Consider the following 23527-nt stretch of genomic DNA (forward strand, 5'->3'; position numbering starts at 1 on the left):
AAGTAGGAACGTATTTTACTTCCTGTTGTTATTCGGTAGATAAGTAAGTAAGGCTCCAGGACTAATAGCTTAGATTTACCGATTATTGCAATCGTTTCATAATGTATTTCAGTGGGACTTTTTAATTCTACTTATTTTATATCAGGAAAATTTCAGAAATTAGGAATAATGTAGCACTCCAAGTCCGAACATGAACTCTACACCTCAATAACGAATGACGACTAGGGCTGTGGCATCGGCGCTATCCGATGCGCTTGCTCTCTCTCTCTGAGGGGCATTTGTCAAATTTGGGTGTTTGATGTTTGGGCCGCATGCAAAAGCACTTCTTTGCCTGTTAGGACGTGATCAGCATTCGTGAGGGACGTGATGAACTCGCTGATTGGAATCGGCTTAACCCATCCCGAGTGAATGCCGCTGTAAGTACAAATAAGAGGAATCATTAAACTGATCGCTGGATCTGCTAGAAATGACAACCAATTCTCCTGCAAACTTTGCCTTACCTTCTTAACAAAAAAGCATGTTGGAATATGTGGGTCTAGATTGCCTATGTATGGAGGAAACGGGATAGTTTTGACTGGAATATGTTAGCTCACATTCTTGCACAATGAAAATTGACCTGGAATTAGACAACGCCACTCGAATTATATAATCCGTGTTTTTATTCCGTCTCTTCAAATTTATTCAGCACTGTCTTATTTTTAGACGACACATTGCATAATATATATATATATATATATATATATATATATATATATATATATATATATATATATATATATGTGTGTGTGTGTGTGTGTGTGTGTGTGTGTGTGTGTGTGTGTGTCTAACTGGAAGGTTCGACGCTTCGGTTTTCGATTCTTCATCAATACACAGAAAAGAATGTTCCAAATGCTATGTTTAAAATGTATAGAGATATCCCTATGTAACGCACGTTTCGTTATATGGATAGGCTAAGCTGTGGTATGGAAGATATCGGTAATGACTGTTATATCCAGCAAGTGAAGTGATCACTTACTCTTAAAACTTAATCCCGTGCCATGCTTTTTCTCAGTTAGGGACCAGCGATCTCTAGATATCAAAGGATCTGTGGAAGACACTAACTTTTGTCAATGTTTCCAACCAACGTCATTTGAGTTCGCCTCAAATTTGGACGATAGTTTTGTTTCATTTTCTTTTTTCCAACGAACGCCTTCTCATAGCTCACTCAGATTAAGCTACTCAAACGCATACACACATACAAGCGTGTGTGTGTGGGGTGCATGAGAGAGAGAGAGAGAGAGAATAAGACTTCTGTCGATCACTATTGTGAATGTATCTGCGCTTGAAAAGTTCTCCTGGGCGCAGTTCCAGATCAAATCATTCAATGGAAAACTAACAAGCTTTCCTTTCCTCATACTACTGATGTATACAGCAAGTTTACCCTTTTCTACACCATAGATGTTGACAAATGATTGATATAGCTTGGAACTCAAGAGAACTCAGAATGTAAAAGAGCTGGAAGAGTTAAAGTAAAGCCTTTTGTCCTTTACTTTAGAGATTCTTTAAAGATTCTATGTATATAGCAAGTATAGATTATTAAAAATGCACTGAGTGTATTAGGAGATATAATTATATTAATAATAATATAGTAATACACTAAACCGGTTTCACATTTCTATGATTTTCAAAAGTTTAAGATTTGAGGGATGTGTAACAGTGTCTCAAACTAGTATATATAATATATATCACAAAGAATAATATTTGATAAAGAAATTATTGAAAATATGAGAAAAATTAATTTTAAGGTTATCAATTATACAAATTAAAGTTATTAAAAATTAAGGTTATTAATTATATAAATTAAGGTTATTAATTATATAAAAAATTAAAGTCTTTAATCATGTCTGCGTTAATCTGCTTTTTTAAAAAGTGTTTTTTATATAATTAAAAATCTTAAGTATTTAAAAACAATCTTCTCTCTCTCTCTCTCTCTCTCTCTCTCACTCACACACACACACACACATTCACATACACACATTGATATACAACACATTAATACTGACATGCAAAATTACATTTAACTTCTCTGCATATAAAATGCAGCGACTGGTTGTAATTTTTGTTTATCAAGCATAACCTTTTAACTATATTTACACATGTTGCCACGGTGCTCTAGCTAATAGACAGGCAAATTACACAGAGAGTTGTGCGTGCGTGCGTGTGTGTGTGTGTGTGTGTGTGTGCGTGTGTGTGTGTGTCTGTTCCTTTTGTACGTCTTAAATAACTATTTCAATCCCCGCTACTATGGCCACGACGTGGTGATGAGGATCACACTTCAGGGTTGAGTGACCCTTGTTTTTGGCACCGTTTCCACTGCATATTCTGAGATCTATGAGTTATCATGAATAGTGCTGCTAGCTAATGGATGAGCGAACTCTTGGAAAATGCATATATATATATATATATATATATATATATATATATATATATATATATATATATATATATATATATATATACGTGCAACAGATTAAGAGCGAGAGAGAATGTGCTGGAGAGGCATTAGGGAAAGAGAGATAGAGAGATAGACAAGTAGTAGTGTAAGATATCTACAGCAGTTTCCATAGTTTCTACTTTTTATAACTATGAAAGACATCTGTTTAGTTATGTGTATCATTTCAGCAAATAATACACAAGCTAGTTTTCCTCTTCTTTTCTTTCTTTCTTTCTTTCTTTCTTTCTTTCTTTTCTGGTTCCGTTGCCTTGGCAATAACAATGAGACCAGCAACTGTAGCCTCCCTCCTTTGATAACAAGTCCTCTCGTACACATACTTGAATACATATACGCCCACACATTATATGTATGGATATAATTATATATATATATATGTATATATATATATATATACATACATATACACATACATACATACATACACACACACACACACACACACACACACACACACACACACACACACACACACACACACATATATATATATATAAATTAAAAGGGTAAAGGTTTATCAAGTAATGCTATCTGTTGGAGTCTCAGCTTTTTTAGCTGCTATTTCTGAACTTCGGTATATGGAGAAGCAAATGCCTGCTGATCCCTTAATTATGTTTATATATATATATATATATATATATATATATATATATACTGAGTACTACGTGATGATTGGAAGCGAGTTTGAAATGTCAGGTACAGTTTTTTTTTAATAATAAACAACATGGAAAATAGAATCCCTGTGAAATGTAAACAGTTGTTTACACTTCATATTTTATTTCTCCGTGGACAGAAGATGAGTCAATTTGGCTTGAGGATTTGCTAGAATTTCCAGAGAAGGAAATATATCTTATACTTATTATACACAAAATTCATAATGCCCGCGCGTGTGTGTGTGTGTGTGTATGTATGTGCGCGCGCGCGATTGTGTGCATTGAAATATAAACACATACACACGCACCCTCCGTATATATATATATATATATATATATATATATATATATATATATATATATATATATATACTGAAGAATAAAATGAGAAGCCGGATTCGACCAGATTTGAACTCGGAGTTCAAGTCATCACAGCAATTTGAAATAAGAATTTTGAACGATGGTTTAACGATTCTCCTAGTCAGCTTACAATCAATACCTGCCACAGGCTGGGTTTGATCAATTGTTCAGACCAGAAATATTGGTGTTACATTTTCATTAATCTTTATCTGTTCCTCGTTTGAAGTTATCTGCTACCAGTTTGGTGGTTCCTTGCATTTTGTTAATACTTTTACTACTGTAAGGCAGCGAGCTGGCAGAATCGTTAGCATGCTGGACAAAATGCTGAGTAACATTTCGTCTGCCTCTATGCTCTGAGTTCAAATTTCGCCGTGGCCAACTTTGCTTTTTATCTTTTGGGGGTCGATAAAATAAGCGCCGCTCAAACACCGGTGTCGATGTAATCCACTTACTTTGTCCCCGAAATTGCTGAAATTAGAAACCAATAATTTTACTACTCTTGTTCTTGTTATTCTTTTTTCTGTTGTGGCTTTTTTTGTTGTTCTTAATGCGGTTGTAAACCATTTGCAATGTTTTTGCAATAGTTATAGTTTTTACTATTGTTCTTGTTGTTTAACCACAGGACAATTATGATTGTGCGAACTCATGGCCAAAAGGCATTCCTGTTATGACCATAACGATTTTTTTCTATGTGCATGCGATGTCTTTTTTTATTCTCTTTGAAGATAGTTAATGAGATTTGGTGGAGATTTGGTTGTTATTTCTAGCATCTCAAGTCACCTTTAGACACCCTCTTCTGTTGATAATGCTTATTGTGTAAGCTGGTTGTTATAATTTATATTATTGTTTTGTTTTGCTATTATAGGTACTAGTCTTTTGGATTGTTGTTCTATTGCTTAGCGTTGTTAATGGTATTGTAATTGTCGTCGTTGTTATTGTGGTTTATATTGCCGCTGTAATATATATAAGTCTTTGTATTATTCTGGTAATGATTATTGCTGTTGTTACCAATATTGTTGGGATTTCTGTTATAGGTGTTGTGGCTTATGTTGCAATCGTTCTTGCTATTGTCGCTGTTTATGCTTTACACCTATTCTCGCGCTTTATATTTAAACCTGTTTTAATGGTGTCGTTGTAAAGAATGATGTTGAGGTCTACATCACTATTAATTTTGTGGATACCGTTTCAGTTATAATTGCTGTTGTAGATGTTTATAATTGCCTGCGTATTTAAATGTATTTATTATTCCAAGTGTTACTACTGCATATTCACTCACTCTTCTATCTTTCCTTGCCACTCATACTTTGTCTTAACCAAAGTCTGCATGAATTCCTTTTGTCCAGTCCTTCATCCACAGATATCACCCTTCTGAAACTCCCTTCTTGTCCATGTTTTATCTGCAGCCGTCAACATGCAGTTACTTGTTTAAGAACAACATCAACCGCATTTGCTTTGAAGGATGTGACTGCGATGGCTCATGGAACAACCTTTTTCTTTAGATCAAGCCATTAAAAAATGTCAATGTTTTTGTAGCTGTTTTCTTCCTTAGGTGGTTACTTTTGTTGTTGCTGTATTTTAATGGTGCTGGTGATGATCGTGGTGGTTTTGGTACTTGTGGAGACGGTAGTAATGTATTGGCTTTTGATATGTCACTTCGGTTAGAGTTGTTGTTGATGGTATTGTTACAGCCAATGTGTTGTTGCCCTTTGGTCTAGTCGTTTCTTATGCTAATCATTTTCCCTTTATGTCCAATTCTGTAGAAACTCTAGAATCTCGCATAAATTACAAAAGAAATCACTGGGTCATCGATAACAGCATTATAGGATAATTTCAGAAGGAATGCATATTTTAAAAACTTTGTTAACGGAACCCTTTAGAAATTTACTCGCTTTGAATTGAAAATTGCCTGTCGAAAGTAGAGTATGACAACTTTTTATGACTAGTAGGGTATCTACTTAACAATATCTCTTAGTACTCTGTTATCTTTAGATGAATTATATTCTCTCTGCTGCAAATACTCAACTGAAGGTATGGCAAAGATTCTAGTATAGCTCCACTCTTAGACTCCACTTTCATTATATTACTGGTTCTTATAGAAATCAAAGGAAGACATGTACCCGATAATGCAGAAGACCAAACACGTGGGTAACGTTTCGAAGTGCTGTACTTATATAATGCACTCTGTACACTGCATTTCTCCATTCCACAACAGACACAGAATTTCAAAAGTTCCCACCCCTGAAACGCCATTGAGCTCCAATTGGTCTGCCTACGTGAATGAATTTGTAGGTCAGTCATCCTGTATTTTTCTCCCTCCTCCCCAACAAGCATACTCTGTCAATTACAACTGACAGTCTATCTACTAATTTGGAAATCACTCCACTGGTCAATTCTTTCCCCTCTGTCAATTTCCATGAACATTAGTCAGACTTTGATCCTATCTGTTACTCCATAACATAAAAGTCACACCTGCTATTTTTCTCTGATATGCAAATCTTTCACCCTCTAGCTTAATCCATGTTTATTACATACTAGCTACTTACTTAAAGGTGGTATCTGCACCTGTATAGAATCCATTCTCCGCGTCCCTTATTTTTTTGACATCCGCATATCAGTTACAAAAATCTGTTTCAAGGTCTCAAGAATTGTCCGTCGACTTCTCTATGTGTCTAACCCCACCTCTATCTTGAATCATTACTCTCTGTGCATATAACTTCTCTTGGTCATTGCCAATACTTTAAAAATAATGAATACAGTCGTAAATAATTACTTCTTTATCATCTTCAACTTAAATCCTTTCTCAGCGATCATGAGTACGGGTTCTGTAAAGTTAGATCTATCAGAAATTTACTCTCCTACATCATGTATCTGTTTCTTGCCATTGAGAATTTCGAGCAATGCAAGTTGCTTACCTTTTTGACTTATGTGAATCTATCTTCGTTATCCGTCTCACCTCCCAGCTCAAACTAAACACTTTATTGAATCTTTTTACTTGAACTGCATTCTTGCAATTCGCTCTCTTCTCTCATTTTCCCTATGAGGGCTTAAACCATTTTATTTGTTAGCTCAAAATGGCAAACTCATAAATGTTTTAATTTCATTTTTCACCTTTTTATTCACAACTGTCACTATTATAGTGGTTAATCACATCTTTTCTGCTTATAGCTGCCAGGAAGAATCAAGATCAAGGAATATATTCATGAAAGCTTTTCTATAGTGTCAGTGTGTTTTATCCTGATTGTGCCTTAGTCTTAAAATTAAAGGAAGGAATTAATTTTCCATAGAATTTTAATTTGACTAATTTACAATTGCTTATAACAACCATGATAACACAACCATGCTAGAGCAGTCATATGATAACGGCCTTCCGTCCTCATACACATGATACACAAGTCAAGTTGTACAAATTGTGATAAAAAAATATCTGTTTCCTATAAAACTTGACTCCTTATATATGTAGGCTACGAAATAGTAAAAGAAAAAAGACAAAATTATCATCATAAAGACAATGTATCATAAATCTTTTAGGGGTACGTCTTTGTATCCCTGGAAACTACATTTAGTTTGATGCCTTTCAATCCTCCTACGTCTTTTCCTTAGCAAAAGACATTATACTTAGATTTCTATCCAGGTATATATTTAACTCCCGGGCCACTTAACGAGACACAAGTCATTTCTTGAGGCAGCTCGAAGGTTCCTGAAACTGTTAGCATTCCAATGTAAGAATCACCATTTTCTGAATGAAAAATGATTTGTCTTAAAATTTTCGGAAACAGTGCTGGACCTGTTTTTTTTTTTTTAATTTATTTATTTGATTATTCTTTATTTAAAAAAGAAATCGAAATTTAAACCGGAAGGTTATTCGTCTGCCCATTAATCAAATGAAAAAAATTACATCTATCATTTTTAAGTTATGATTTTTAGCTCCATTCATCATTTCTATATCATCCTGCTCCGAAACTGAGGCTGTCAACCAAGTAGGAATAATATATCAATAACAAAGCAAAAATCAAAACAATAGAATTACACACACACACACACACACACACACACACACATTCACACTTATTCGTAATTTTAATTCTACATGTAATATTCCTTCTTTTTCTTGCACACATATATTGTAACTTATGTAATTTTACAATCAACATCTAGAAAATTTCTAATTTAAAATAGTTATAGAGTATTATCATTATTATTATTATTATTATTATTATTATTATTATTATTATTATTATCATTTAGGAAATTAACAATGGGTTTTAAATTTGCCCCTTATAAAATAATTAGTAAGAACTTTCGCAGTTGATTTAACTATTTTATTATACACAGCTACATGAATATGTGCAATATATATATATATATATGATGATGGCCGTCCACTCGTGACCGAGGAAGACCATACATACATACATACATGCATGTATGTATGTATGTATGTATGTATGTATGTATGTATGTATATATATATATATATATATATATATATATATATACATATATATATATATGTGTGTGTGTGTGTATAATTTATGTACGTATATATGCATGTATCTTTGTATGTATTATATATATATGTAATTTATGTACGTATATATGCATGTATCTATATATATATATATATATATACGTGTATACAATTATATGTATGTATACATGTATATACACACGCATATATATACATGCCAATGTGTGTCTATGTATTTAAGTATAACACAATATTGCAAATCAGTATATAATTTTTACCGCACTTGTAATAGCTTGCAACAGTATAGTAAATTACCTTTGGTTAGGCTTTTTACTTTAGCCTTCATGTTTTTATTTAGATTAATATATCGTATTCAAATCGTTATATTCTTCGATCATCTTCAAGAACACACGTTTGTAGGCAATCGCTCTACTGAACAGTAAGTTGCAAGTTCTGTTGAAAAATCAGCTCCGTGTATCAGCTTATAGGTTTAACAGCGTGTAGTTGTTACATCGTAACTACTCACCGAATTAATTAAGGAAGTCTCTAAGCAAGCACCTGTCTTGCGAGAAATTTCCTCTTGTCAAATTTCCTCTTGTCAAATTTCCTCTTGTACAAGCTTGCCATCTTCAAAAAAGACACATTTTAGAATATTGGTAGAAATGCATAAAAAATCCGAATGGTTACATTTATAGCACCTTTTGATCTTTGTTTCGCTCATTCAGTACGGATCTGGGCATAAACAATAGGCAAAGGCGATAGCAGTATTAGCAGCTTAAAGAGATTTTGCTGTGCTACAGTCCTTCTTTTCTTCAAGCTTTTCTATGTTTGTCTGTGGAAGTATTTAAACATACTATTTCCACTGTTTTATAGAAGTAGATTATCAACTTCTTGGATCAGCGAGGTACTGCTGGAGATTTGTTCATCATGTAATGTCTAAAATTGATGGTAATTTTTGTTGAGCACAATCCAAGATCAAGCTGCGTGAAGGTAAGAATTTGAGCCAGGAGCCATTTCATTAGCTCAGGAGAAAAACACCTGAATGGTAATAGCAATGGTATTGCTATTACAGGATATCGATTTCATTGCAAGTGACTCGATATATATCTCCATATTCCTCAATTCATTTCGTTACCGCTAACAGCTTCTAAATTAAATAGCATGTTGTGAAATAATGAAATAGGCTCTACGTTTGCCCAGCTTGCTAGAAGTAGTAATTCTTCCTTAATACACAACTTACTGTCTTAAAATAGGAAAAGACACTTTGAACAATGTAGTCCAAGATATATGACCTGATAATCCCGGCTAGAGCAACCTTGCTTGTAGGTCTCATTAAAGTTTAATCTGTAGCTGAATAAGAAAAGCAACAGTAACAAACTAAACACGTTATCTACGATTGATTGGTTTCCTGTCTATGAGATTATGTTTCATTTACTTGACATCGTAAAATCAGAACAAATATCAGACCTTAAAACACAAATAGTTATTTGGGAACATCTCACATTTTATTGTATTTCACACTAACGTGATGTAGGTTAATTACACGTTATCTCATCCTTTTCTGTTCTACTTTATTTGTTTCACGAGTTATATGTAGATAGCCTTATCGCGTTTCACTGAAGCATACCGGAGTCTTGAGAGTTGATACAGAATTGCTCAACAGGCACTTCCAGGTTATCATTTTCTTTGTCCCTTAAGATGATCGAAGTTTTGAATTACACAGAGCGAGCCTGAAATAATAATATGATATAATATAATAAAATATAATATATAATGATGTAATTATATAATATAATAATATCCTTTATAATATGATATGATATAATATAATATAATATAATATATAAAGAACTGAAAATGCGTGAATAAAGAATCCCTAATTGTAACTTTATAAGGCAATAAACTTCACTTTTATTCTTTTATTTGCTAATATATTATTTATTGATCCACTGAGCACATATAAGGTAGATGAGTTCTTAAGTATTCACAAGGGCCAAACTAAATGCGGGAACATGAATATCTAATTCGTGCTTGGTCGTTGATGCTAGAATACTCATCTCCGTAAATCCAGATCAGTTTAGTAGTCAGAGATCTACTTAATAAAGCAAATTCAACCAAGCCTGACTCATTGCATTGAACTGGATTCGTGAAGGAACTTATTCTAGCATCAATGTGTAACCACGTGTTATAGATGCATTTCATGTTTCTGCGTTCATTTCTAATCAATGTGAACACTTAGAACAACTTGGCGAACGGGTCTATCATAAAAATGTATTGTTACATGTTATTAGAATAGAACAAAATATTTCCTGACCTTTGTTTGTAATCAATCTAGTCTTGTAAATAATCTATTCACGCACACCTCACGATATTACATTTGCTGTTTTTGAAGCAACATTATGAAGAGAAATAGAGGAGGTGCATATGTGTGTGTGTGTGTGTGTGTGTGTGTGTGTGTGTGTGTGTGTGTGTGTGTGTGTGTGTGTGTGTGTGTGTGTGTGTGTTATAAAGTTCTATATAAATTTTAGTTTATATATTTGAATTATTTTTAAATAAAACCAAATCTATATCAAATGTGTTTTTTCACTAACAGGCAAGTCGTCATCAGGGTATCAGCTGACTTCTACCTACGTTCGACCCCGGCTAACGGCTGACGGAGGAAGCGGGCATGCAGACAGTGGTGGGTTACTCAACAAAACACCTAGCTAGCATTCCTGCATGGGTTGGCTGCTCTTATTACTGTTGTTGCTGTGGTTGCTGCGGCATCTCTTGCTGCATGCAACCTCAGCGACTACAGAAGGATTTGTCATTTTCTTTCAGCTTTTCCTTTTTTCTATTATTTTAAGCCTCTGTAAAATATATATTTCCCATAAAGTCGTTATGTATACTTATAAACTCGTTCAACGCATAGTTCTTATAAAATACTACTTGTAATATATATTCATTATAGTGAAATCATTACGGAATAGCTATGGTGTAATAGTAACCTCAATGAAGTAGAGTATTTAAAGCTATTGTCTACTGAAAAAAAAAAAAAAAAAAAAGCCTATGGAGTGGTAGAATCAGTAGAACAGAAGTATTTAATTGCGTTCTTTTACGTTCGATTTCCGCCGGAGTTCACTTTAGTACATATCAATGCCGGCAGGATGAACTACTAGCTTGATTTATTCCGGCCTCAAAATGTGCAATACTACAAATATTATTTTATGAAACTGTAATGGGTTCTATCTGAAAAGCATGTCTTCATATTGTGTATTCCTGCGAAAATCTCTCTAAACTATATCCTTGGGAGAGGCCGAATACTATACTGCATGCTTACTTAGTAACAATGATTTATCCTGACTGCATATTTGCAGCTAAATGCGTTGAAACATTTGTGAGTTTCAGTCTGACAGAATAAGAACCGCTGACTTCATGTTTAGTTGTCTCCAGCTATGCAGACGTACTCGCTAATAAGGAGGTGAAGTGCACGGTCAGTTCTAAAGCTAAGTTTTTCACGATATGCAAATAAAAAGTATATCGGAACATCAGTCATGTATGTAGAATAGGACGAAGGCGAAGAATTTGCGACTTTAAGGCCGCACGTGATCTTCTGAAAGAGGTAAAACTTTGAGAGAAAATCATTATACTGGAATATATTTTTGTTGATTTAATTTAATGTAGAGCCTATCTTTCCACCTTATGGCTAATTTTAGAAGCATCTATGATTTTTCTTCATCCTCACTTGTAATTGCTTGTTTACAGTAATTACGGTGTGTTTAAATAATAGAAATCCGACGTAATAATAAGTAAATGTGTTTTTATTCTAAAACGCTGCCTTTTACACGATACGTAACATATTTTAGCTATTAGTTCCTTTAATGAATTATTATATTTTATAAACAATAAGTTTAGCAGAATAAAAAAGTACTTTGAAATCAAACCTTATCAGATGGCAGTTAACTTCAATGCATCGTTGTCACGTGGCAGTTAACTTCAATGTGTCTTTGCCAGATGACAATTAATTTAATATGGCTTTCTTTTTTTTTTTTTTTACATAAAAGAAAAGTTCCCTACCTCTGATATGGAAGATTCAAAGTTGAAAACGTTGTGTAAAAATAAGTATACTCATAGCATATTCTAAAACTACGCCCTTGGCGTAAATATTTTCCAAGAAACCGCACTATTTATACAGAAAATGTATTTTTAATTTGTGCATGTATACAATATTACGAACCCATATTGTTTATACATTTCTCCATCGATAATGATATTTACATAAAAACACTTAGCTAATGCATTAAAGTATTTGGGAATTATTTAATAATCAGTTAAATATTGTTATCAAAGAATATCACGAAAACTAAATAGACTGGTCTTTCTGAAAAGTTCGTTAGAGTAGACTCTTTACTTAAGATTTCTTTTCTGAACTTATTCACGCTGGTATTTCGGGTCTCCAACTAAACGCGCACTCACTTGGGATTTGTATTCTGTTGCACTGGCGCTATATGCATCACTAAGTCTTCTGCACCTAACTGCAATATACAGCTATTTGCACACAACTACAGAGGGTTTATTTGGAGTCAGTCAGTCTTCATTATCGTCATTATCTTCATCTTCGTCATCATCATCATCATCGTCATCATCATTGACATCATCGCCATTATCATCATCGTCCTCATCATCGTCGTCGTCAAAAATGAATTATTATTATTATTATTATTATTAAGGCGGCGAGATGGTGGAATCGTTAGCACGCCGGGCGAAATGCTTAGCGGCATTTCGTCCGTCTTCGCGTTCTGAGTTCAAATTCCGCCTAGGTCAACTTTGCCTTTCATCCTTTCGAGGGTCGATGAAATAAGCACCAGTCGAGCACTTGAGTCGCGGTAATCGACTTTCCCCCCACGCCAAAATTTAAGGCTTTGTACTTATAGCAGAAAAAAAGATTATTATTCAAGGGCGTCAGATGGCAGACTCACTTGAGTAAAATCCAAAATACCGGGTGGTATTTTTTCACACTCCCTTTGAACTCAGATCCTGCGATTATAGATCTGTATCCATCCTTCTTCTGGGGTCGACAAAATAAGAATCAGCCAAGAATTTAATTCAGTTAAATCGTTCACAGTATTACCCCCTTTCATAATATTATCTAATGCCTCGGCAAGGTATCTTTAGCATTAATGAATGATGATCAATGACTGTGTTGATTTATCTTGAACGTTTAATTATAAAGGGTAAAGGGAAATAACCCTCTTTGGTCATGAATGATCATGTGATTGCACCTAGAAAGTTACGCTCCGCGGCACACGGCCGAGCAAAGTTGTTTATGGAAGACCAGCAAGCGCCCATGCATACCAGCACTCCCCTCTCCAAAGGCCGATACGGTTTGGCACCAGTGGCGTTGCAGCTCATTTCTACAGCTGAGTGAACAGGAGCAACGTGAAATAAAATGTCTTGCTCAAGAACACAATATACAGCCCGTCCAGGAATCGAACTCACTACCTCATGATTGTGAGCCCGATACTCTAACCACTGAGCCATGCGACTTCTGTTTCGGAATTCAACTCCGACTGGAGGGGAATTTCTTTTATCTCTATATTCTGATGGCCAGATTTGTAAAACAACTAATAAAAGGTGAATGATTTTTGTCCTATAGATCTCAGCAATGATCATGAAGACATCAGTAATAACCATCAATAATACAATGTACTGGGTAGATATATTGCCCTAAGCATTCTGGGTTACACATGTTAATGACTGTTAACAGGGTTATTGTGCTATTGACTGCAAAACTGGGTACTTATACTATTAACTATATGCTATTAACTGTATACCGGGTACTTATGTTACAAATACTATTGACTGCATACCGAATACTTGTTGCTGACTGGGCACAGGGTGCTAGTGTTATCAACTGTATACCGAGTACTTATGTTAACTGCAAGCTGGGTACATATATTCTGACTGCACCTAGTACATAGGTTATCGACTATATACCGGGTACATATAATATTGACTGTATATCGAATGCAATAATACTGATTGTATACCGTGTACGTACATATGTGATCGACTATACTGGGGACTTTTATTAATTACTGCGTACCAGGTATTTATGTCATCGATTGTGTGCTGTGTTCTGATTTTATCGATCCCGAAAGCCTGAAAGGAGAAAATGTTGTTATTGCTGTGTATTCTTTTGCACACCCTGCTCAAGCAGACCTGTGGGTGGCACCTCGGTAACTGGTTAAATATCTCGAACATTCAAATATTTCGAACCGTCATCTTTAGAATGATTCTATATGATTACTATGTTGTTTACTAACCTCCGTGTCATCTCTGACCTATGATCAAGGGCGTTCTATCCGTGACAATCTCGTATTTTTACATCTCCTTATATATTTTGTAATCAAAGAACTTCTTCCTTTTTAAGTGTATCTTAGGAGATAGATTTAGTTGTTGTTTCTAGCAGGTCGAGCTACCGTGCAGAGGCAAAAAAAAAATTAATATCTTCTTCATTCTGGTGCGGTGATGATATAAATTTTTGGGGTCACAACAACCTTATGAGAATATCAGTCGAGGTGTAAGCCTACGAGATAACCTGAGGAAGCTGACGAAACACTCGTTAATTATATATTTTCATTAATGACTTCCGCTTCCCATCTACAAGATGACTCGAACATTGTAGAAATAACATACATGTTGGAAATGGTAGCCAATACTCACTCTAATGACACCCTGTCTATCTTGAAAATGAAACATTCGATAATGTATTCCACAGTAGATTATGCCTAAAATATAGATAAAATGGCCATGGCTGGAACGCTTTTGCTTATAGGTCTGAATAGTCATAGTTTGCAGGTCGTTGATCATAGATATACTTGATCATAGAGCAGACTTTGTCTTTTGTCTTAAAACTGAATTGAGGACTAAATAACCAGAAGATAATAACTTCCAGAGAGTCATGAGTTACAACCTCATATAAACAATTTCCTTAGCTCTCACAATTAAAACTAAGTCTGTTGATAATTTATCTAATTAGCGTTTAAGAAGGTCTTTACGGCTTACTTTCATCTTTGATGTGTTTTATAAACATCATTTCTTCTAATGACTAATTTTCAAGCCTAGGCACATTTTTACGTTTCATAAGTAATAATAACTCTTTTCTTTCAGATATTTAATTAACATTAAAAGAAAAGTTTGTGTACAAAGACACGCATGTGCATGCGCACACATACATTTATAAGATATCGTGTGTGTGTGTGTGTGTGTGTGTGTGTGTGTGTGTGTGTGTGTGTGTCTGTCTGTCTGTCTGTCTGTCTGTGATGTGTGCTCAATATATCTTGTGTGTAAGGCGGCGAACTGGCAGAAACGTTAGCACGCTGGGCGAAATGCTTAGCGGTACTTCGTCTGTCTTTACGTTCTGAGTTCAAATTCCGCCGAGGTCGTCTTTGACTTTCGTCCTTTCGGGGTCGATAAATTAAGAACCATTTGCGTACTGGAGGCGATCTATTCGACTATCCCCCTCCCCCAAAATTTCGGGCCTTGTGCCTAGAATAGAAAAGAATATATCTTGGGTGTGCAGTTAGATGTGCGACTGCTATTGGTGAATTTAGAGCTTCACGAAGACCGTCATTATCCAGTATAGTGGTGTGGTTACTAATATTCGCTAGTCGTATTACTGGTTATAACATACAGAGCAGATTCGGAGAAATTATTCGTTTCCTACGTGCGTTTCACCATTGTGGCTATTTGCAGCGTCTGCATTGGATGATCCAAGTGCAATGGAACACTGAAGCGCAGAAACCACCTGGAGAACATTTTATGACATTGTTACAGAGGTCAAATACCTATTAATGTGGATAATATTACGTTAATATAAAATATGTTATATTCTATGTGTATGTAAGGCTGAATCGTTAGCACCCCGGATATAATGCTTTGCAGTATTTCGTCCGGCTTTACATTCTGAGTTCAAAGTCCGCTGAGATTGACTTTGCCTTCCAACCTCTCGTGATCGATAAAAAAAGTACCAGCTGAGCACTAGGGTTGATGTAATCGACTTACTCCCTTCTCAGAAATTGCTGACCTTGTTCCAAAATTTGAAACCAATATTGTGTGTGTGTGATACTTATAAATGTGTAATTTTAATTTTTCATAAAACCCTAACCATTCAGGTTATAGTTATTCCATATTTATATTCTAGTGTTTGCTTCAGTAATAAACAGGGGAATTGCAGTGTGTTACTAGTTTGTGTTAGACTTCTCTGGCCCGGTATGTCTAGTGATTAAGTTTCTGAAATACGATCCTCGTATAAGACGACTGAGAGTAAATGATATTAGCTAACCAGTATAACATTTATAAGTACTTATTTGTGTTAAATCGTTCACATGCGCTTTGGTGTCGTTGCTAACACGGTTACCCGGTATAAGGTCGCATAATTATATTCCTAATATTTAACAGAATTGGTAGAGCGTATTTATCTCGGCCTCTTGCGTTCTGAGTCCAAATACCGCCGAAGTCCAATTTGCTTGTCATCTATCACGGATTTGATACAATAAGTATCAGTTAAGTACTGGGTTTGACATAATTGACCGTTTTCTTTCCACAAACACTTATAGACTTATGTCTATGTAAGAAAGTTTTATTGATAATTATTTATCTAAGAAAGGTAGATTGGTAGAATCAATAGAATGTCGTATTTAATTACGATTCTTTACATTCTGAGTTCAAAGCTGGATTTTGCTATCCATCTTCCAGGATTTATAAACTGAAGTAATATCAATTACTGGGATTGATATCATTGGCTGTTCTCCGCTCTTGAATTTCAAGTCATGTATCTATGTTAGAAATTAATATATATTTAGCGAGATGCGCTGAATTAGCGATATTATTAGAAAACTGGACAAAATACCTTGCAGTTATTAGGTATGCCACTCTATATTCTGAGTTCTAATCCTTTAGAGATCAACTTTGCCTTTCGACCTTTCCGAGTCGTTAAAATAAAGTACCAGTCTAGCACGAGAACTGAGGTCCATGGTATCGAGCAACTCCTTCCAGTAAGAGTCCAGTCCTTATGCCTATGATAGAAACAGTTATTAATATTAACCCTCAGACGCTGAATTTTTCCGAATAGTTAGAGCGACGGACGAAAATGGCTACCTAGTTTAAATCCTACCTTAGCGCATTTTGGCTTTTATATATAGGAGTGGCTGTGTGGTAAGTAGCTTGCTTACCAACCACATGGTCCCGGGTTCAGTCCCACTGCGTGGCATCTTGGGCAAGTGTCTTCTACTATAGCCTCAGGCCGACCAATGCCTTGTGAGTGGATTTGGTAGACGGAAACTGAAAGAAGCCTGTCGTATATATGTATATATATATGTATGTGTGTATGGGTTTGTATGTCTGTGTTTGTCCCCCCAACATCGCTTGACAACCAATGCTGGTGTGTTTATGTCCCCGTAACTTAGCGGTTCGGCAAAAGAGACCGATAGAATAAGTACTAGGCTTCCAAAGAATAAGTCCTGGGGTCGATTTGCTCGACTAAAGGCGGTGCTCCAGCATGGCCACAGTCAAAAGACTGAAACAAGTAAAAGAGTAAAAGAGTATATATATATATATATATATATATATATATATATATATATAATTAGCACTAAGCAAAAGGAACGCACTGGGCGTCTAACCAATGATGTTTTGTTTGATTCCTATTTCTAAAGAGGTTAGATGCCCAGTGCATCCTTTTGCTTAGTGCTGATTTTAAATTTTTAGTTATTTGATGCTGTTTAATACCTGTAACCATCTATATTATTGTTGTTATTATTATCTATATGATATATATAACGCAGATAATATTAACAATGATAATACCTTTGTGAATATTCACATCAAACTATTCTCTCTCTCATATATATATATATATATATATATATATATATATATATATATGGGAGAATATACAAATAATAACAACAGACGAGGACAGGTGGTGTAAATAACAAAAGTATGTATTAGTATGACGCTCGGGAATACGGAAAGTCTTTGACGTTTCGAGCTACGCTCTTCAACAGAAAGAATACGGAGACAAGGAGAAAAACACGGAGAAAAAAAATTGAATAGTGTTCAGTCAACGGTCAATCATATATATATATATATATATATATATTGTCCGCCAGTTCCATATCATAAGTATATACCTATATATGCTTATATAACTATATATTGTCTCGCAATCCTTTGTAATTTCTTGTAAGATAAAACAATATATGACGACAATCTTCATGAATAATATAATATCTAATAATAAAATTCATTCTGATTTCTCTCAGATCCCTGTTTGTTTTACGGAGAAAAATACCTGGGAGATACAACTGAACTTACTTCTATTCATGATAAACAAACATGCTTTAATTTCGAATATAATTACATAATTTTTTGCTGGAACAAAAAAATCTCAAGATTCTTAGAACTCTTGTGATGATACAATGCTAATAGAAACCTGATTGTTATTAATACCAGAATAATAATAAGAAACCATTGCAAGTGTAGGGTGTCAAAAGTCTCATTATACTAAATTTAGTAAAGGAAAAAATATTGGCCAGTATCGATCGTGTGTAAATTGCGTGTAAGGCGATGTTGCGTCGTTCTTGCGTGTAACTGACATATTAACACATTGTTCTGAAACGAAACCAGTGCCTTGTGTGTTAATCACGTAACTAATACTTTTGACTTGAAAAGAATCAATCGGATCTGAAACGTTACGCACCATATTATTATTGTTTCATCTAATATCTTTTGTAAAATTTCTAATCAGAATTTCAAGACATTGAGAAAGTTTTATAGAAATGTCATAGAGAGTGAGAGCGCGCGTGTGCGTACGTGGCGTGAAATTGGAAATTTCTCGTTTGATATTGTTTCGCTTTTAATCGTCACAGTTGTTTAGACCTAGATTGGTCTTGATCAAGCAAACCAAGGATCGAAGACGTTCCTAGCACGATCATTCAATATTCATTATAAGACGTAGCATAGCAAGGACTACACCATCCAATGAATCCATTCTCGTTTAAACAGCAGGATATGATATTTATGTGTATATATGAAAGTGGGTATGCGTGTGACTATGTGTAGGATGTGCATAGCCTGAATTTCGAACAAGGAACTTCTAATTATTAAAAGGAATCCACGATTGACCGTCTAATATGTGTTATGCATATGTAATTATATACTGTATACCTATACGTTGCCCTGTGGTGTTGTCCATCTGAAGTTATCATCCTCTAGATACAAATGTGATGTATACAAGTATACGTGTACGATCCTGTCTCCTTGCTTTGATATATATATATATGTATATATATATATATATATATATATATATATATATATATATATGTAAAGACATGTGAAAATTTTGGGAATTAGGGTTCTTGAAGCGCCTCATATACAGTAATAAAGAATTGAATATAAATATTAAGTTGGAAAACCCTTTTCTGGATAGAAAAACTCGAAAGTTGCCCGTGAGACGCGAGCTCACATTTCCATGGCAGGCGTTCTACCATTGCACCAAAGTAATCCTTTGAATTTCTTTATCCATTTTAGATACCTTATTTTTACCAGTGAGAACTGTGGATTATTGCTGTCATGAAAATTTTCTAACTTTCGAGAGAATATGAAACATTTTTTTTCTTTTGGAATAGTGGTTTTCGAAGCACGTCACTTGAAGCTATAAAGAATAGCATGTAAAAATCGGGTGGAAAACCCCTTTGGGATAGAAAAAGTCAATCCAATATTGACATGCTAATTTTTATAGCTGTATATAATGTGCTTCGAGAACAACTTTTCCTAAAAAGAATTATTTCACTTTTTTCCTAAGCTTATACAATTCTTACAACGCCAACACACACACACACACACACACACACACACACACGCACACACACACACACACACACACACACACACACACACACACACACACACACACATATCCTTTGTTTCTTCCTTTGTGTTTCCATGTATATAGCTGTTTAGTTTTGTCTCCGTATTTGCATGATTGCGCGCGCGTGTGTGTGTGAATGGAAAAGAGAGTTTGTGTATGTGCGATTTTCAAACTGTCTTTCTGTCTGTGTGTCTATCTACAGATATAAGTATATCACTAACAAGAGCTGTTTCGTAAATTGCTCACTATACGTATACAATCAATTAGCGATTGCTGGAGAGGGAAACGATTTACGCCATCTTGCCACTATTTATTGTGCTTTCAGCTCTAACCAATGTACAATGTTCGTAAATGTAGACATCATGTATTGATTTGATTTTATTACATACACATAGCTATATTTGTCTATGATTTTATTTCTTTATTCCAAGCAGTTTTTTCTCTTTTCTATCAGTGTTCATTTCAGCTCTTTTACACTTCACTCAAACATTCTGCATGATTCTGTTACTAGTATTTGACACACAAAAAAATTATATTACCATTGATATTTGCAAATGGAATATGTGAATCTGTCAATATTCTATATAACTATGCATCTCTTTCATATGTGTGTGTGTGTTGTGTTACGTGTGTGTGTTTATGTGGGGGTGGTATACACACATACATAAAGGTATATGGGTATATAGATATGCTGCTTATAACGAACGTAAAGAAAAGTACTCCATGCAAGATGTGAGTATAATTATATTTAGCTGTTGCTGCTCTAGGTTACGATCTCATGTGGATTTGTAGATTTATATATATATATATATATATAGTTCAAATTTCCAGAAAACAAAAGACGAAGACAGATGAGGGAACAAAAAGCAGGTGTATTAGTTTGACGTTCGGGAAGAATGGAAAAGTCATTGATGTTTCGAGCCTATGCTCGTCGACAAAAAGGAATGTGGGAGAAAAATAGAGAGAGAGCAAAAAACGGCGAGAGAAAAAAAAATTGTAGGGATTAACTGTTTAACATGATGAAATTGATATATAATCTATAATCACCCAACCACCCAACCACTCGCATAATTATTCAACTACCACTGAGAAAAGGTAAGCTAGTGATGGCATGTCGAGGCTTTCATGGAGTTGTGGATCGAATACATGTGTGTGTGTGTGTGTGTGTGTGTGTGTATTCAGTTGCCACGTTCAATCCACAAAGTTGCGGCGATTCATTGTGCAAAGGCAGGGTATAAGAAAATGAAAATCACACAAATGAATCGAGAAAGATTATGAGGCAGAGAGGAGACGAGCAAACAACACATGGAATCAGACAAGCGAAACACTGACAGAAAAGTGTAGAAATTATAAAATCCTTAAACAAGAAAAGAAGAAGAGTTACACACGAAAATAGATACACAAAGAGAGAGACAGGAGAGAATTTAACAATTCGAGAGCTGTTTTTATCACAGAAAGATAAAAAGTAATGAAAGCAAGTTGAAAAGAAATATATACGATCCTGAATTTAAGACTTCTGATAACATAGAATGTATAGTGTCTTATATAGGGTTTGTAACATGTACCATGTTATTGTTTGTTATTGTAGGTATCTGTGTCATCAAAAGTAGACATAGACACCCTCTCGAGCTCCTCATCTTTTGACCCAGTGGCAGTGAGGATGTAACTGCTGAAGGATGACAGGTGCACTTGCACGTGGGTGGTACTCATCTACAGCCAAATAGATTAGTTATCACTTATTAAAGAGAGCATTTGTCCATTTGTGTGTATGTTAAGTGCGTTTAGGTAAATAATACTTGCTACGTACCCTTGCATCAGACAGTCTTGTCAATTGTGTGTCTAAATTTGCTTGCATATATTTCGTTACATTTTGAAAAAGCGTGGGCTATAAAATCTCTTATCTCAATTAACTTGGCTCTCAAAAATAGCCAAGTGATACTAAGTTTCAAGTTAAGAGCTGGCGCACTAATGAAAGTATTACTCTTTGGGATACAGAACGCTTAACAATATAACGAGGAGTATTTTGTTGTCCGAGCAACTGAATTATCAACCGTTTGAATCAAAAGGTAAGTCGCTGATAATTGCATAGACACGTGTACTCTTAATGTAATCATCAGGTGGAATCAGTGTGATATAGTGTGTGACGAAGCTGATTCTTTGAATTGTAGGTACTATGTATCCAACAGGCTTTAACACAGTTTCCATCTACCCTCTACCCAGTTTTATTCATAATATTTGGGTTGACTCGAGAATATAGTACAAGACATTTGTCCAAGATGCCACGCAGTGGTATCGAAGCCGAGTCCTTATCATTGCATATCGAACTTTCTAACCATTCGACTATGCTCTGTTGTGTAAATATATGTAGCTATTTATTTGTATACCGTCGAAACAAGTAAGATTGTTACGGTTTATGTTCAGTTTCAAGTTCCGCGTTTATCAACCTTTTTACACGGTTTCAGTTGTGACAAAGTCTCCAGTGTGAGATTTGAGAAGAGAAACATTAGGGAATAACGGAGGAATGAGATACTAGAACATCAAATGGACTTGAGCGGAGATTATGTCCAAGTACATTCGATTGTAGCTGATATTGGAAATGGGAAGCAGAGAATTTATAAGACAATCAGTGGTTGTTGTATGTTGGTCAGTGAATTTTTTTCCAGTCAGTCGTCTGGTCTTCGTTTTCATGCAGCTGCAACAACATCCTTATATGGGAAAAATACTTATGTAGGTCGTTACGTTATTCGGTCGCAGCTCAATTTACAGTTGCACAACCAATATTCAATATGGCTTATCTAAACGATTTATTACCTCGAAAGAAGTTTACACGCGGTACCCATGCAAATAAACACACACACACACACACACACATACATAGTTACAGGAAGACATACATCTGCGCAAATAAACATAGGTATATATACACTCACACACACACACACATCCACATGCACACGCACCCAAACGTACATGTACTTCTTTAAAAAACACATAAACCTTGATAGGATTTTCTCTCTTGGTTTGCCCTGATTATGTAAACTTGTATTCAAAAATCGCTCCAACTCATAACCATTTGTATTTGTTTTAGCTCTAACGTACCTTCATCTAAATTATTTCGTGTATTTTTCATTTTTAAGCCTGCGGTTGTGTGATTTGAAATAGATTCGGCTGTTATAACTAGCGTATGGATCGACCATGTATTTCTGCACTCTACGGAGACGTATTGGTCACTCTTTATCATCCGCACACTACTTTTTAAGTCTTGCTTTTTTTCCCATTACTTCTTCTTCTTCTTCCCTCTCATCACCTTCTTCTCCCTCTTATCATCTTCTTTCACCTCTTCTTCTTCTTCTTCTTCTTCCCTCTTATCACCTTCTTCTCCCTCTTCTTCCACCTCTTCTTTATCATCTACCTCTTCTCGCTCGTCACCTCCTCCTCCTCCTCCTCCTCCTCCACCTCCTCCTTCTTCTTCTTCTTCTTCTTTTTCTTCCACCTCTTTATCATCATCATCTTCTTACACCTCTTTTCTATCATCATCATCATCATCAACTTCTTCTTCCACCTCTTCTCTATCATCATCATCTCCATTATCATATTATAACACTTATTAACAAGGGGTCCCTTGCGTGTATTTCTAA

The 23527-nt window shown here is 35.1% G+C and overlaps 1 protein-coding gene across 7 annotated transcripts in view; it reads left to right on the top strand.

Annotated features, from left to right (window-relative positions):
* LOC106874846 (neuronal membrane glycoprotein M6-a) overlaps positions 1–23527 on the top strand; it is a 664201-nt gene that overhangs the window by 273801 nt on the left and 366873 nt on the right. For 4 of the 7 annotated variants that reach the window (XM_089355036.1, XM_052969395.2, XM_089355037.1 and 1 more), the window contains exon 3: positions 10566–10652. The exons of the other annotated variants lie outside the window; for them this stretch is intronic. In XM_089355036.1, coding sequence (XP_089211162.1) covers positions 10566–10652 — 87 coding nt within the window. The remainder of the gene's footprint in view (positions 1–10565; positions 10653–23527) is intronic. 7 annotated transcript variants of the gene reach the window in all.

The sequence above is a fragment of the Octopus bimaculoides genome, chromosome 7 (assembly GCF_046866305.1).
Source record: "Octopus bimaculoides isolate indiv1 chromosome 7, ASM4686630v1, whole genome shotgun sequence".
Classification (NCBI taxonomy): domain Eukaryota; kingdom Metazoa; phylum Mollusca; class Cephalopoda; order Octopoda; family Octopodidae; genus Octopus; species Octopus bimaculoides.